The 17,687-nt window shown below is 46.2% G+C and overlaps 1 protein-coding gene across 1 annotated transcript in view; it reads right to left on the reverse strand.

The window, feature by feature from the left end:
• Positions 1-5,425: 5,425 nt before the first annotated feature.
• The window catches only part of LOC149325737 (testis-specific serine/threonine-protein kinase 3-like), a 203,828-nt gene continuing 191,566 nt past the window's right edge, over positions 5,426-17,687 (reverse strand). The window contains exon 10 of the mRNA XM_089562739.1: positions 5,426-5,707. Coding sequence (XP_089418865.1) covers positions 5,426-5,707 — 282 coding nt within the window. The remainder of the gene's footprint in view (positions 5,708-17,687) is intronic.

A 17,687-nucleotide genomic window follows, 5' to 3' on the forward strand; every position in this document is an offset into this window, starting at 1 on the left:
GGTATTTTTGTTATTCTCTATTGCTCGAGTTAGCTTCACTAGGTTCAACCGTTCGCATAATCTTTTTGCCGTGCTTCTTATCTTGGTCACAGAAACATCAGGACACTTTACGAAAGCGGACTGGACGGCTTCATAAGCCTTAGAAAAATAGACGCTTTGCGGTAGGATCGCAAATCCTCCTTCTTTATCGGCAGTTAGTAAAAATAACTTTTTTGCTTCGAAATATGAAATTGCCTTTTTGAAAGGAAACTTCTTCACCTCAGCGCTGCTTCGTGTCACAACATCCAATCCATCTGCAATGCATCGTTCCGCCTCCCCCTGGGGGGCCAGCCTGGACACTTGCCTGACCATGGTCAGCAGATCAGGTGCAGTCCTTCTAGGCTCCACGGCGAACTTTGGACCATGGCTAAGAAACCGATGGACGTCCTCCGGAACATCCTTGACGCCGCCGATGAGGTGGACAGGACTTCTGATTGGATTCTTCTTAGCCGGCGCAAGCGCGCGCAGACGTGAAAGAATCTGCTGCCAGAGGAATTCGGTGGTACGGGCAGCAATGGCAGAAAACTCGTGCAATTTCCTCGTCGAGGACGGCGGTGGCGAAGATGACAGCACGAGGAGCCGGAGGTGTTCCCGCTGGATACGAGCTAGATGTTGACATTCTGAACGTAGAATCTTGCACACACGGGTAGCATGGGCAGTCGTGGGTTGGACGCCGCCAAACAACATCAGCAGCTCCGGAGTCAGTATTTTATTGCGAATGCAGAACAAAAGAAGCCTTGCCCTGCAGGACACCGTTGCTCTTCTTTCTTCTTTCTTCTTTCTTTCTTCTTTTTTGCGGTCTTGGTCACCCTTGTACTGTATGCTTAACTCTTGAATATTTTTTCTTGCTTGTGGCTTGACACGTGCAGTGATTTTAGGTTTTACCCTAGTGGGCGGTTCCTTGAGGGTATATATGTAGAGGTTGGCGCCTTTTCTCAAATAAAGTTGCAGTTCAGCGCTCGTGTGTGTGTTTCCTCGTCTTGTGTCCTTGTGTAGCATGCGCTGTTGAAAAATTATTATGAATAACCAACTAGCCCGTGAGCTCACCCTATTGTTCGCTTTGCTCCAGAGGGTACCCGCCCGAGGTGCACCGTGGAATGTATTGAGGCGGTAGAGAGAACCCGTGGCAAACAGAGACACAGCGGGAACATGAAGAATATTATGGAATTCCTAGCAAACAGCGGTCTCGACTTCATGTCTTTCTGGACTTTGCTAAAGTCTTTGACTAGGTGAGTCATAAACGCTTGCTACTAAAACTTTCCCTGTTAAATTTACACCCTAATGTTTTACAATGGCTAAAACAATTTTTAGAAGGTCGCTCCTAGTTTCTCTATGTTAATAACCAATCCTCTAATTCACTTCCAGTCACATCAGGTGTTTTTCGAGGTTCAGTGCTTGGGCCCCTTCTCTTTCTTATATATATAAACGATTTACACACGCATGCTTCCTCTAACATCCGCATGTTTGCCAATGACTGCATCGTCTACCGCACAATTAATAACCCATCCGATCAGCTAGCACTCCAAAACGACCTAACCTGTATAGAAGACTGGTGCAGCCAGTGGCTCATGGAGCTTAACCCCAATAAATGCAAACACGTGTCATTTCACCGCAAACGCAAGCCCCTTTTTGTTCCCTTACGCAGTCTCTGGCATCGGTGTAGAATTGACCAATTGCTATATATACTTGGGTGTAACCCTAGCCTGGAATGCGCATGTCACTACCATTCTATCATCAGCTAAAAAAACCCTTGGTTTCCTGAAACGTCATTTGCGCCATGCATCGCCAAAAGTTAAGCTTCTTGCCTACAAGTCCCTCGTTCGAACAAAACTAGGATATGCATCCCCCATTTGGGGCCCTAACCGAATATATTTGTAAACATGACCAGAATCGCTACAGAACCGAGCCACTAGATTGATTCATTCATGTGATTCATATGACATCAGCATATCATCTTTAAAATCGGAGTTGAGCCTAACAAACCTTGCCTGTCGTCGTCGTATCGCCAGTATGTGTTTATTTCATAAGTTTTTTTTACAGCTCATTGCGTATTCCACCCTACATTAGCTCTCCAGCACGCAATTCACTCCGCCTTGGTCATCCCCTGCAAGTTTCCCGTCTACAGACTCATACCACAATGTTTGCTGCATCATTTTTTCCTCGCTCAGCCAAAGACTGGAACGGCCTTCCACACGAAGTCGCTGCAACCACTTGTCCATCTCATTTTTGAATTGTATAACTGCCATATTTAACGAATAACATCTCTGTTATACGTTCTTCTAAAACATCTCTGTACATAAAGTTTGATTCTATCTGTACCCGCCCCTTATCGGAGGTGTACCCTGTACCCACCCCTTATCTGTACCCACCCTTTATCTGTACCCACCCCTTATCCTTTTTACGTGATTGTAAGATCACCCGTGCCTCTGTCTTTAAAAAGCCATGAAGTTTCAAATAAAATTTTAGTTGCAAGTACCGCCCTGTGTCGTCTTCTTTCTCTGTCCCGTGTCCGCTGCGGTGTCTAGCTCCCTCACTCCTTACGTTATACCCCCTAACTGGGGGTCTTTAAGGTAATAAAGTGAAGTGAAGAGAGAAGCGGCGGCAGAGCATTAAAAAGCATGACACGTGGTGTATAGGGCCAAAGAATCATGGCTGAATGGAATCCAACAGGATGATAACGAAACGATATTGCATAAGAACCGAACAAATGCACCGAAACAAGTGCACTGAACACTTCAGATTACATTGGAGGAAAAAACACCTGCACACGTGCTCGTACTCAGGAAAATCTTTCTAACAAGCCCAAAAAGCCACGCTACTGCACTAAAAAAAACACGTGAAGCAAGAAAACCCTGATAAAAAGGCTTGTGCACTGAACACTTCAGATTACAGTGGGGGAAAAAACACCTGCACACGTGCTCGTACTCAGGAAAATCTTTCTAAAAAGCTTTCTTCAGTTTTATACAAGATAGATGCATCGCTAACAGCATTTACGCCCTTTTTTCTGATGAAGAAAGCTCTTTTTAATTCACGGCACACCCGATCATGGCCTCTACCTAAAACAACGGCTTTCTCAAGAATGGGCCGGCAGTAGTTTAGTTCACAGTCCTTGCAATGAAGAGGCAGATTCGAACCTGTTCCAGTCCCCATCGAACGTTCATGCTCCCTCAACCTTTCATTCAGGCAACGCCTCGTTTGTCCAACATACACTTTTACAAATGTGAGTGGGATCTGATATACAGGGCGTACACGCTAAGTTTAGCCCAGGGTTAAAAAAATATTTGAGGTAGGCCACAGAAATCACTTACATACATCTACTAACCGGCTTGAGCATCATAGGCAATTTTTTGTTTACCAGTAAATTTATTCGCAATTAAGATAATTTTTCTCTGTTTCACAAATGCCTTAATGAAGCCCTGTGTCCACTCTATGGACCATAGCTTTAAAGAGCAGAATCGGCGGCTGATAAAAGCTGGCTACCCCGAGCACCTGCTGATCTCAGTAGCCGGCTCCCTCTTGAGGAAACTCAAAGGAAGCCAAGTGAGTGCTGCCCCAGGCAACCAAGACAAAGTCGCTGTGGTGTCGTACCTGCATGCTCTCTCTCACAGACTCAAAAGAATTGCACAACCAAGACAAAGTCGCTGTGGTGTCGTACCTGCATGCTCTCTCTCACAGACTCAAAAGAATTGCACAAAAGGCAGGTGTCCGAGTTGTGTTCTCGGCGCCCGACAAGCTATCCAAGCTTTGTCGCAGAGTAAATGCCCCGGCTGTGAGAGAGCCAGCCTGCCTTGTTAGACACCGTGCACCCTTCGTTCCTTGCGAGGTTGGTGTAGTTTATAAGATTGCCTTGAGCTGCGGCAAAGCCTACGTGGGGCAAACCGGAAGTTGCCTCAATGAGCGTCTTATGGAGCACTCAATGTTTGTAACACTGTCAAGAAAAACCTGGGTGTTCACTGCTTAAAGTGCCCCTCCGGTTCCTGTGAGCCTTTCCTTCATGAATGCTCGGTCATCGCGAGAAATGCTCATCAAACCACACGCGAAATTATAGAAGCCGGCCACATTCTAAATCTAGGTGAAGAGTGTGTTACGTAGACTATTTGAGCCAGGCACAGAGTAACTTTAACGTGTGGGATTCCGAAATACGTCCGTTAGCCTTTTTTACCCTTTGGACAAGGTTGTTTTCTGTCTTCTTGACAAGGTTGTTTTCTGTCTTTGGTTCTTTGATCGCTTTTAAATTTTTTCCTAATTTTAATGGTCTTATTGGCCTTTTAGTGCATTTCGTTTACTTGTTGTCATCTCCTAGTGTTCTTTTGTTTCTCTTGTACTGCCTGTTCGCTTCATCCTTTCAAGCGTCATCCTTTTAATCACTCCTCCACTTGTCTTCTTTATCTTGTTTAGTTTTCATTTTTTGTTCCCTCCAAGGGTCACCCTAGCCCTCATGTGTCTTTTCAATTTTAGTATGTTACCTTTCGGTCGCGTGCACGCTCAGCAGCTGTTACCAATATCTTCCCGCCCACGTTTCGAACATATATATATGTTGCTCCACAATAAAATAATCAGTTGAAGTCAGCGCTGTATCGTCTTGTCTTTCTTCGTCCGTGTCTTAGCAGTGCGCTGTGTTTTTCCCCCAAGATGAACTACCAACTAGCACGCTCTCTTACCCTTCCAAACGGTACTAGCCGATAAAACCTGGCGCAAAACTTGATCCATTTGTGACAGAAAAATATTACACAAAACTGGTGCAACGCAAGAGCCTATAGATATGCCAGCTTTCTGCACCGTCAAATGTTACAAAGGTGGATTGAAAGTAAAATTTTAAAAGCGTTAAAAATCCTCAATGGATACACCCGCAGTATTTTGAACCCGCAGTATTTTTACTCTCAATACACTCTCTGACTGCAGTGAACAAGGCTTCATGAGGAACCGAATAAAATAAATCCACAACATCTACCGAAAAGGCGCGTCCAACATCACGATGCGATTTTAAGAAGTCACAAACTTCATCAGATTTTGTGGTAAGGAAGATTCTTCTACATCAAGCTTGCCTAAAAAGAAAAGAACCGGCTAAGCAGCCTCTGCCAGGACCCCTTTTCAGTTACAATAGTTCTAAAGGGCATTTCTTTAGAACTTAAGGTACACCAGAATTCTTTAGATGAACACTTAAGGTATACCAGAATCGTGCCAAAACCCATGCGTGAACTCGCATCACTGACTTCGGTAAGCTGTAGGAGAGTTCAGAGCTGCTTCCGCCGACTCCTGCTCAGAGTCACTCAAATAACGGAGCGCTGAACTTCGGAAGCGTCACTGTATGCAGGGCCAGAAGAGAGTGTCAGGTGCATGATAGTTCAGCTCGCAGCCACGCACTCCGTTTGCCGTGGTGGAGCGCCTACTTGGTCGCGTCGGCCACGGGTGGCGCTTCACTGGCGTTCCCGTCTTTCGGGGCTTTGGCTGCGGCCTCCGTGGCATCCCCTTCATTCGGGACTTGAGCGTTGGCTTCAGCCTTGGTGCCTTCCTGGCTTGCCTCTTCCTTGACGGCGCCGTCGCCGGTGGTCTCGGCCCCTGGCTGCGCAGCACTCGCTTTGCTCTTCTTGCTCGAGGTGCTGGAGCTGCCTTCTTCGTCCTTGGCACTTTTGGCACCATCCTCGTCTTTGGGACTTTTGGCGCCGCCCTGCACGCAGACGCGGACCTCTCATTGACAGGAAAGCATTCTGGTCAAACCTTACACTTTCCCGATGTCAGACTGAGTTGTGCGAGCACTCGGTAATTCCACCGAACCAGCCTTGGTTGCACAAGACTAATTGACACCGCATCCTCCTTCGAACACCACTCCTGACATCCGCGTTCTTAGCCCGCAAGGAACGCGCGTATCCCAGAATCGGTTTCGCCACGTTCCCTTGGGGCATGCCGATTTGCGCCATTCCCATCTTTTTGTCTAGAACTGTGGTGCGGGATAATTAACTTAATTGTACAAGAGCTCGCGGCACTCATCATTATTGCATTTGCTGTCTGAAAGTATTGAGTAAACTGACGACAGCTTCACGTCAGCCACTGCGACCTGTCTGAGAAGAGCCCTATGACGGCTGAGTGACACCCAATAATAATCTATAAGCTGGCACAAAATGAGCCAAACCCGACTTTTACTAACCAACAGGCTAAGGGTGAATTATTTATTTATTTATTTTATTTAACAATACTGTCAACCCTAGTGTGAGGGTCCTTACAGAGAGGGTATAAAAATTTCATAGAAAAACAGCACTATTCACAAGCATTGAATACATCAGCATGAAACGGTACATCATTCAGTCAAGCATCAAATGGCACTTTCAAGCAGGTGGTTATCCAGAGATCGTTCGAATTCATGCACATAACTCTGTTCCACAACACTCATTGGCAAATCATTCCACATTTCAACTGCATGAGGGAAGAAGGAATGTTTGAAAGTTTCACTACGGGCGTTGTAAGGCTGAATTATCCGACCATGATTTGTTCTAGAACTGCATTTGCCTGGTGCTTGTATGTATGTTTCCTTCTGAATATTTATGTCCTTGGAGCATCTGGAACAATAGCTTCAGCCGATTTTTGTGTCGTCGTGTTTCTAATAAATCCAGGTTACAGGAAGAGAGCATATTCGCAACTGAGTCTGTCCTTCGATATCGGCAGCAAATAAAGCGTACTGCGTACCTCTGAACTCTTTCTAATTGTTTCTTTAAATAATTTTGTTTAGGACTCCATACTACTGACGAATACTCAAGGACTGGCCTCACAAAAGCTTTATATGCAATTAGTCTTACATCCCGTGTAGCATGCTCCAATTTTTTTCTCAAAAAACATAACCTCTGGCATGCTTTAGAACAAAGCTCTTCTATATGTGTGCCCCAATTTAAGTTTTGTGTTATTGTCATTCCTAGATACTTAAACTGAGTTACATTTACCAAACATTTGTCACCAATGACATATGGGAACAAAAGAACAGACTTCTTCGTTGTAATGTGCGTGATGTTGATTTCGAATAATTTATTTCCATGTTCCATTTTTTGCACCATTCGCTTAAAGCCTGTAAAGAGTTGTTAATTCTAAGCTGGTCGTCCTTGTTTCTAACTGTAGAATAAATTAAACAGTCATCTGCGAATAGCTTTAGTCGTACATTTGGTTCCAGGACAGCAGAGATATCATTAATATAGACTAAAAATAACAATGGTCCCAGAACAGAACCCTGCGGAACTCCTGAAAGCACTGCTAGTGGGCTGGACACATGACCATCCACTTTGACCACTTGGTTACGGTTTATTAAATAAGCTTTAATCCATTTCACAATATTCAAATTAATTCCAGCTCTTTCCAGTTTAAAAACTAATTTATTGTGCGGCACTTTATCAAAAGCTTTGGCAAAGTCTACAGCGATTACGTCAATCTGCTGCTTCCCATCAATCGTCATTGCAAAATCGTGAATTGTCTCTACAAGTTGTGTAGTGGTGGAAAGGCCTGCTCTGAATCCGTGTTGGTGAGGGAAAAGTAAACCGCTTGTTTCTAGGTGATGAAAGATGTGCTTCGCTATAATATGTTCATAAGTTTACAAGAAATCGATGTAAGAGATATTGGGCGGTAGTTATTTACAAGTACTCGGTTTCCCCCTTTAAACACCGGAATTACTAGTGCATTGCGCCAATCTTGTGGTACACAATGGGTGTGCAAAGATTTTTGAAAAATAAGTATAAGGTATCTCGACGCCCACTCGGCATATCATCGGAGAAACTGGGTTGGTATGTTGTCTGGTCCATTGGCCTTCTTAGCATCCAAATTGAGGAGCTGCTGAAATACACCCTCCTGCGTAATTATGACGTCATTCATTTGGCTAGGCAACAGGTGTTCTGAACTAAGGTCTATGTCATCTTGGGTTGCGGTGAAAACCGACTGGAAAAAGTGATTAAAGTAATCTGCTATATGCTCCTTCTTTGTCAGTACCTTATTTTCGTGCTTCATCTCCTGTATTCTCTCCTTCCTATCACTAAAGTATCGCCAGAACTTTTGCGGCGACGGTTTGAGGAAGCGGCTGAGCGTTTCATCGAAGAACTTTTTTTTAGCTTCTTTTAGCGCTTGCTTCAGCTCAGCACGAAGTCGCAAAATTGGGATACGTTTATTTTTCTTTTTACGTAGTCTTTTTATTTTACGTTTCATACGAATTATGTCCCTCGTGATATGAATTATGTCCCTGGCCAGTGCTTCGTCTTTTTAACACGAGTTGGAATATATCTGTCAACGCAGTGTTGTATAATTTTATTAAACTGCTGCCACAACTCTTCTGCTGTTTTGGAATCATAGTCAGTTTTAAAATCATCAAACGCAGATTCCAGGTAGTCAAGAATGGAGGTGTCGTCCGCTCGCCCATAATCTTTAACGCGCACAGGGATATAAGGCCTTGAGCACTCACTGGTTGCAAGTGGTATGGCAACAACAATCATCTTGTGGTCAGAGACAACATCTTCAACGTTAACAGTGTGTTCTTTTATGTTATTTGACAGGAACACCAAGTCCAATAATGACCGCGAATTTGGCGTTATTCTTGTATCGTCTTGCACAATTTGTTTTAGGTTATACGTGAACAAAATTTCTAATAGTTTCTCTCCGTTACACGAATCAGGACCAACAGAACATAGCCGTTGCCGATTAATTTGTGGTAGGTTAAAATCGCCGGTCATTATTAGTCTCGTGTTCGTTTTGACATTCGCACATAAAAAAGTGTCTAGTTCATCTAGGAATTCAGGTGAAGCAGAGGGTGCGCGGTACACAGCTGCGATACTGTAAGTAACGTTATAAAACTTTATCTTGCACCAAACTGTTTCAGCAACATTGCATTCCATTATTACTGCAGATAAAGAGTTTTTTACGATGATACAAACGCCCCCGCCACGTGTGTCCCTGTCTTTCCTAAACATTATATAGTCCGGAGGAACAATGCAGTCAGCAGATATATTTTTATTCAACCAGGTTTCTGTTATTATTACAACATGCGGACTTTGTGAAAGGAGCAAGTATTCTAATTCTGTAGTCTTATTTACAATGCTTCGCGCCTTGAGATTATAGGTGGACTCAGTAGCTGTGCAACCGCGCAGTGTACTAATCCTCTCTTTCCACCGTGAGGTGTTTGCCCTCGCCGTAAGCGTACTTTTTGCCGCTCTGCCCTCTGCCGCCTGTGGAGTTTCGTCTTCCGTGACCCTGGAACCCCCGAGTACCCATCTCTGACCAGCACTGGCCAGCCGCATCACCAGGGTCATCAACGCCTGCGTCACCTATAAACATCGTGCTGTCATCGCCACCATTGTGCGGGCTCGGTAGCTGTGCCACTGCGCAGTCTAATCCTCTGCTTTTCATAATGCAGGTTAGTAATAAGTTTGCTCCGTTTCTTAAAAAAAAACGGCAATCACTTGATAGAGCTGTTGACTCCACAGTGCAGCGCTAGTTATACTGCGGAATGTGCGCGTGTTATCCGTTTTCTTTTGCTACTGACAGGTGATGTGGAAAGTAACCCAGGCTCTCACCATTCCGACACCCTACTAGCCGAGCTCCAGAAGCTAACCACCGGACAAGCTACTTAATCTCCTATCTACAAGTTATAAAAAACAGTTAAAAACTACTGGCACAACCTTGATCGATTTGAACAAGCCCATGAACGCTTTAGAATTGCACTAAGCTGCAATTTATACGTCTCATTCTGAAATAAACACCCTGAAAACTTTAACCACTGGACTTACCTGCAAGTTCGACAAACTCGAAGCACGTGTGGACGACGCAGAAAATTCCTGCTGCCGTAACAACCTCCTATTTTAGAATATTCCAGACCCTAACCGCGCTTAAACCTATGAAAACTCGGAAGGAACAGTAATTCTTCATTGCTCAGCGCAGCTAGATTTTGCTATTTACCCTAATCTAATCGATGGTGCTCATCACCTCGGATACCATTCGACTGATCGTAACAGGGCGATCATCTTCAAATTCACCCAATTCAAAACAAAGAAAAACGTCACTTGCTGTGGTAATACACTTAAAGGCACTGACTACAGTATTGAAGCTTTCTTCTCGTTCTTCATGCTCGTAAACAAATTAGCTGCGTATGCCAAATCAATATCTGAGAAGCTCTCCCTGCGCTTCAAAACTTTACATATTGGTTCGAAACGCTGTATGAGGGACGCATATTCGAAGAAGCGTCCGAAATAGTGAAAGAGGCGAAGTAGCAACCATCTCATCGCCGACCGACACAGTGCCCTCAGCAACGAGCACGTGCATTGTCAGCAATTTTCACCAACGTTCGTAGTTTCATTTCAAAGCGAAATATCATTTATACTATCGTTACATTGTCCGCCAGCAACCTGCTAATCTTTACGGAAACATGGCTCAGCATTGATGTTTCTGATAGTGAAATCTTTGCAGACTTGCCTAATTCCTGCGAAGGTCACCTACATAGGAGCGGGCGAAGGGTACTGAGTGCGACCAGCCAGTAACTATCATGCTCAGCCGTCAACCTTTAATCGCAAACAGAAATAATATAAATTTTATCTCCAGTTTCAACTCAGTCACCGTTTAATGTCGTTTGCTAAAAGCCCCCTAATAGTCCATGTTTCCCTCGAAAACTCAGTGACGCGTTAAGTGAAATTAAAACCATGCACCCTGTAGTGTCCTATTCTGAAATTTCAAGTTTCCTAGTACTGACTGGAATAATCTATCCGCTGCAGGTTACAGGGATAAAAAACTAATTTCTTGACGTTTGCCTTAGTTTTAGTCTCGTTCAAATAGCATCACAACACACCCCTGTAACTAAAGACTGCGCTAACATCCTAGACCTAATATTAACGGATAACCCTGACTGCTTTCATTTCATCACTTATCTACTAGTGACCACCAAGTCATACATGCAGGCATCACGATTAAACCACTTCCACGTGCAACAAACGAACCATCCAATTGTATGATAAAGAGAAGAACATTGCAATAAACTATGAACTTCGTGCATTTTTACACGGTTTTAAATTTAACTTTCACCAAAGAAGTATCCAAGATAAATGGTCCCTGTTTAAGAGGGAAATCGTAGAATTAGTTGACAGGTTTATTGCGATCATTAATGTAAGAAATGACCCCAAAGACCCTTGGTTCAAAAATAGACTGAACCGTCTCGAAAACAAAAAGAAGCGTCTTTTTCGTTCAACCAAGATGCAGCATAGCCAGAATGCATGCAGGAAACAAGTATTACACAGCTGAAAAAAACGCATTTGCTAAATATTCATGAAGCCAAACGCACTGTTTTTTCATTCCGATCTGCCTGAAATGTTGATTACTAACCACCCTAGGATCTGGCAAGTAATTAACCCACAACAAACAGGACCAATTTCCCTCAGCAATGCATCTTGTGAAACCATCTGTGATACCGAAGGTGCCAACTCGTTAAAGCAGCCTTTTCATCCGTGTTTACACTTGAAACAGATCCGACATTTCTTCCGAACCCCGCAATTATTCAGAATAACATGCCTCCTCTTACATTTTTTTCAGCAGGAACTTTGTCACTAATAGAAAACATTGAACTTTCATTCTCCGCCAGCATCTTAAATATCAACGCTAGAATATTGCAGGACACCACAGGTACATGCTCATCTCTGTTGTGCTTGTTATTCACTCAATCGCTTCTCACAGGCTAACTGCCCAAAGATTTGAAACAGAGGAATTTTGTTCCAGTCTACAAATCAGGTAATGAGAACTCACCGCTAAATTACCGTCCCAACTCTCAAACTAGTGTTCCTTGCAAAATCGTGGTGCATGTCATCTATGCCTACATCATGGCATTTCTTGATTGTAACAACTTTTTCCACCCTGCACAGCGCGACTTTCGCTGGGGTTACAGGATGAAGTTGTTGTTGTATGTGAAGTTGTTGCATATCACAAAGATACGGAGTGATCATTGAGGCTTCAGAGAATGCGAAGCGAGGTTCGACATGTGCTAGCACTTCATCCATCGCCGTATCAAAAAAAAAAGAACACGAGTTTCTTGTATCATCGTAGATTTTATTGTCTCATTTTCCCGTTTTTTACGAGGTGTGGCTACTTGTACTTAAACGGCGCTCTGAATAAAACTTTCAGTTTTAGTCAGCGCTGTGTCTCGTCCCTTCTTCCCTCGTGTTTGTGCTAGTGCGCTGCTTTTTCCTTAAATGTGACAGTTCTTGACCCACAAAAAATCGTAGGCCTTTGCCTTGGCTGCAGTGCGTGAAGCCCAAAACGTTTTCAGTTGCTTTTTGAAAGGTTCTCGGCTAAGAACTTGGAGTGTTCATTGCTTTGATCCAAGGATCGGAGTTTTGACCGAGCATGCAGCCACTTATCTCGAATGCTGAAGGCTGGAGATCTTACTAGAACGGGAGCAGGGCCATTCCTACGAGGGGCAAGCAGGAATCGATTGCGAGCTCAAAACTCAAATCCTTCAGGACTTCCATCAGGTTCTTATCCTGGTTTGTGGGAAGGCGATGAATATCTAGGTTGGGCAACGTGCTATATTGTTCAGATTCATTTAAAGTGGATTGCACTTTTAGGATAGTTGAGGCCTGGGATGTGATACACGTTGCAAAGGACTGCACCTGAGTGGTCAACGCCTCAATGGTCTCATCTCGAGCCAGAGAACGAGCCAGAAGCGAGTCAGGTTTTAGAAAGACTATCAAGAGATGACTGAACTTCATTCATCACAGGTTTCAGAGTTCAGGATTCAATGAAAGAAGTTCCTCCAATTTTAGGTCTAAGGTGGTAATATCTACAATTTCCTTGATCGACTGCAGAACCTTTCGTTGATAGCAGCCAACTGCACAGACCTGCTGGCTGAATCTGCCTGAGAAGAAGTACCGGCACTGCTTGCACCGCCATTGATCACGTTTCGCTCCCATCGAGGAGTAAGTAGTGTGCGCAACCCCGGAACAGTGCTGACCCAATTGATAGCGGCTAGCACAACTACAGAATTTCAAATATCTACAATCAGAATCAAAGGGCTTTAAGCAATGAGCACAACCTCGCTCTCATATGTTAAAGCACTTAAAAGTTTGCAGTTGCCGGCAGAAATCTAATACAAGGCATACATAGGCATAGGACGTTGATATGCCTGTATACTCATGTTTCTTCATTTTTAGAAGCGGTTCGTCCTGTTTGTTCATCCCTCTTCGTATATGGCTACGGCTCACCAATACCCTCCACTACGTTCATCCGCCGTCGCCCAAATTATCTTATCTTTCCTTACATAATCTCGTGTACCTGTTGTTGTAACCATGTTTTTTTTATTCTTGCCACCCCTTACCTGACACCCCTGATTGGGGTCTTCAATGTATCAGATTAAAATGAAAGGGAAGTCCGAGCCGGTAATACATCGAGCCAATTTACAAGGAACCAGAAGGTCACGTGGATTGCGTTAGCTGTATCTTAAGTTCGCAGTAATTGAGGATTCGTTATTACATTATTCCTTGTACATTAAATCTGTCTCGAAAGAAATTATAGACCAAACAAAGCAAGCTCGAAAACGCAGAAACGTTACCCCAACGGAACAGGCTACTCTGAACCACTTAGCTTCTAGAACCGATATAGTCATTAAGCCTGCAGACAAAGGAGGTAGCATAGTTATCCTGCCGGCCGAAAAATACAATCAGAAGCTTTTAGGCAACTCAACAACCCTTGTCATTATAGGAAATTAGATTCAGATCCCACTTCAGAGTTCTGCAAATTGATTCTGAACAAACTGGAAAACTTATTATCAAGGGAACTAATCACGCAGTCCGACTACCACTTCTTAAATCCGCTAAACAAACAGGCAGGACGCTTTTACCTACTTCCCAAAATCCATAAGGTTTCCGCAGAAGACTTGTTTACCGCAGATATCCCCGGCAGACCTATCGTTTCAAACAATAACACGCCCACAGAAAACTTATCAATTTTCCTGAACAACTATCTTGCAGATATTCCCACCCACCTCCCTTCCTTTGTCGAGGATACACTGCACTTTCTCCGCATAATAGAGTCTCTGAATGACGCTTCCATTATCCCAGCAGAGAGCATACTTGTCACACTTGACGTCGCCGCTTTGTACACAAATATTCCCATAAATGAAGGTATCGACGCACTCTCCAGAATTCTAACTCAAAGTCCTCACCCGCACGAAACTGAAGTGTACCTCACGCTACTTGAATTGGTACTAACACTCAACTACTTTGAATTCGATTCTTCATACTACCTTCAAGTATTTGGAACAAGCATGGGCACTCCCTTCGCACCCACCTACGCGAACATTTTTATGGGGCTACTAGAATCTAAACTTCTAAATTAATTTCTAAAAAAAACCACTTATATACCTGCGTTACATAGACGACATTTTCATGATATGGGAGCATGGGGCTGAGACCCTCAAGGCATTCGTCACACATTTCAATTCATGCCACTCCAGCATTAAATTCACCTTCAACTCCTCGAAAACGCAAGTCAATTTCCTTGACACCACTGTCCATTTAGAAAATAGCAAGGTCAAAACCACACTTTACAGGAAGCCTACTGACCGGCAACAATACTTAGATTTCACTAGCCATCATCCACGACACTGCAAACAAGGTATATTCGTAGGACAGGCAACGAGACTAAGAAGAATATTGTCACGGGCGCCGGTAGAACGTTCTATCCCTGGCGAGCACACTGGGCGGAGCGCAGCCGGCCGACCCTAGCGACCCTAGCCGGCCCGAGGGGTCTTTAAGATTCGCGAGCCAACACAGTGAGTGGTGGTCACTCACGACCCGAAACGGGCGACCATACAAGTAGGGCCGGAACTTCGTTATCGCCCACACAACAGCTAGGCACTCCTTTTCAGTGGTTGAGTAATTTGCCTCGGACCGTGACAGCGTGCGGCTGCCGTAAGCAATCACGCGCTCAACACCATCTTGCCACTGGACGAGGACTGCACCGAGGCCAATGTTGCTGGCATCGGTGTGAAGTTCCGTGTCCGCCTCCTCGTCAAAATGGGCAAGAATGGGCGTTGTTTGTAGGCGTTCGCGGAGCTTTTCGAAGGCGTCCTGCTGTTCCTGTGCCCAGACGAAAGGCTGATCATCTTTTGTCAGCCGTGTGAGAGGCTCAGCCAGCCTGGAGAAGTCTTGCACGAAGCGTCTGTAATATGCGCAGAGGCCAAGAAACCGGCGCACAGCTCGCTTATCAGTGGGAGTCGGGAACGCAGCTACAGCGGCCGTCTTGTCGGGGTCGGGGCTGACGCCCTCAGGTGTCACAACATGGCCCAAAAACTTCAGCCGTTGGTACGCGAAGTGGCATTTTTCGGGTTTTAGAGACAGACCGGCTGATCGGATTGCCGTCAATACTGCACTCAAGCGTTTGAGATGTTCTTCGTAGGTCGCAGCGAAAATAACCACATCATCAAGATAGACGAGACACGACTGCCATTTGAGGCCAACCAGGACAGTGTCCATCATTCTTTGAAAGGTGGCAGGAGCGGTACACAGGCCAAAGGGAAGCACCTTGAACTCGTACAAACCGTCGGGGGTTATGAACGCGGTCTTTTCACGGTCACGTTCATCGACTTCGATCTGCCAGTACCCACTGCGTAGATCAAGAGAGGAAAAGTACCGGGCATGACGCAGGCGATCGAATGAGTCATCAATTCGGGGCAACGGATAAACGTCCTTTTTAGTAATCTTGTTGAGGCGACGATAGTCGACGCAGAATCGGAGAGTGCCATCCTTCTTGGCGACCAGCACAACGGGCGAAGCCCACGGGCTTGTTGACGACTGGATAACCTCGTCGCGGAGCATTTCCTCAACCTGCCTCCGAATCACCTCCCGTTCTTTCGCAGACACTCGATAGGGGTGGTGTTGTATAGGCCTCTCGCCTTCATCAACTACAATGCGGTGTTTAGCGACCGATGTTTGCCGAACTTTAGAAGTGGTCGCAAAGCAGTCACGAAAAGAGTCGAGGATCATGTGGAGGCGGTGTTTCTGATCGGCGGTTAGGTCGGGGTTCACGTCAGTCAGAACGGGGGCGTCAGACATCGATTCATGGGTATCGTTGATGGACAAGGCGCAGTGGGAGACTGAGTCACTAATTTCATCGAAATAGGCTATGGCTGTTGCTTGCGGCAAGTGGCGCTATTCGGCGCTAAAGTTGGTAACAAAAAGCTGCGTTCGCATTCCGCGGAGGGAAGTAACACCCCGCGCAACGCGGACTTGACTCAGCAGTAACAACAGGTTACCTTCCGCAATCCCGTGAGGCGTGCGTGGGTTGGAGCATTCCACCGTAATAAACAAACTGGAGCGTGGTGGTAGCGTGACATTGTCATCACACACGCGAAAAACAGGCCTGTCGGGCTCGCTGCTGCCGGCTATGGCACACTGAGGTGAGAACGGCACGACAAGTTCGCGGAGGTTGATTATCGCACCGTGTTCTCGAAGAAAATCAAACCCGAGGATGAGGTCCTTCGAGCAATGAGCCAACACAGCGAAGCAGGCAATGAAGGTTACACCGCGAATCTCCATTCTAGCGGTGCAGACACCAAGCGGTGTCACCAGATGGCCTCCAGCTGTCCGGATGTGCGTTCCAGGCCAAGGTGTCAGGACTTTCCTCAGGACAGTCGCCAGACCATGACTCATGACGGAGAAGTCGGCGCCGGTATCTACGAGAGCAGTCACGCGGCGGCCATCAACGATGATCGGGATTTCAGCCGAAGCTTGGTCACCTTCGGAAAAACGCTGTGTGGGGGAGGTCGGACTTGGGGATCGTTCTCGCGGTCGAGTTGGTGCGTCAAGCGGAGACGTCTCTGTTCGTCGAAAAGTTGTCGGACGTAAGGGTCGTTCACATTGTCCAATTGAAGCGTCAAGCGAAGGCGTGTCTGGGCGTCGAAAGGTCGTAGCGGCGTGGGGTCGGAGGTCGGGTCGCATGCTAACGTCGGTGAGCGGAGGATGTTCGTCATTATGTCCAGTGACGGCGGCCCTACCTCCGGGGGTCGCCGTCCTCAGTTTTCCCGGCGCGGGCTGGAGGACTGCCGGACGTAGGACTGGCGGGCTGGTGAAGACAACCGTCGAGGCGACGGTGACCTGGACTGACGTTGGACAGTGGGTGCAGGTGGGACGTTGGCCGCCAGGTACTGATCGATCTCGCGGGGTCGTTCACCATAGCGTGGCAGGGGTGCGTCTGGCGAAAAGCCGCGCAGGCCAATCCGGCGGTACGGGCAGTGACGACGGATGTGACCTGCTTCGCCGCAGTGGAAGCACAAGGGCCTGTTGTTCGGCGTTCGCCACATGTTTGCCTTCGTGACGGGTGGGCGGTCGTCTGGCAACGCTGTCGTATGCGGGAATCGGCGGGACGGCGCGGTAGGGGCAGGAGAGTAGAACGCCGGCGGTGGTGGCGCAGAACTTCGCAATGCCTCGCTGTATGTCATCACATAGGGCGCTGGCGGTTGAGGAGGTGGAATGGGCTGCACCGTGCGGCGTATCTCGTCACGGACAGCATCCGAGATGGCGGTCACACAAGGAGGCTGCTCCACAGAGCGAAGCTTCTGCAGCTCTTCGCGAACGATGCTCCTGATGAGCTCTCGGAGGGAGGTGTTCTCATCACCGGGCTTCGGCATGTGCCACTCCACAGCAGTGATG

The sequence above is a fragment of the Amblyomma mixtum genome, chromosome 10, assembly GCF_055824585.1.
Source record: "Amblyomma mixtum isolate Tamu chromosome 10, ASM5582458v1, whole genome shotgun sequence".
Classification (NCBI taxonomy): domain Eukaryota; kingdom Metazoa; phylum Arthropoda; class Arachnida; order Ixodida; family Ixodidae; genus Amblyomma; species Amblyomma mixtum.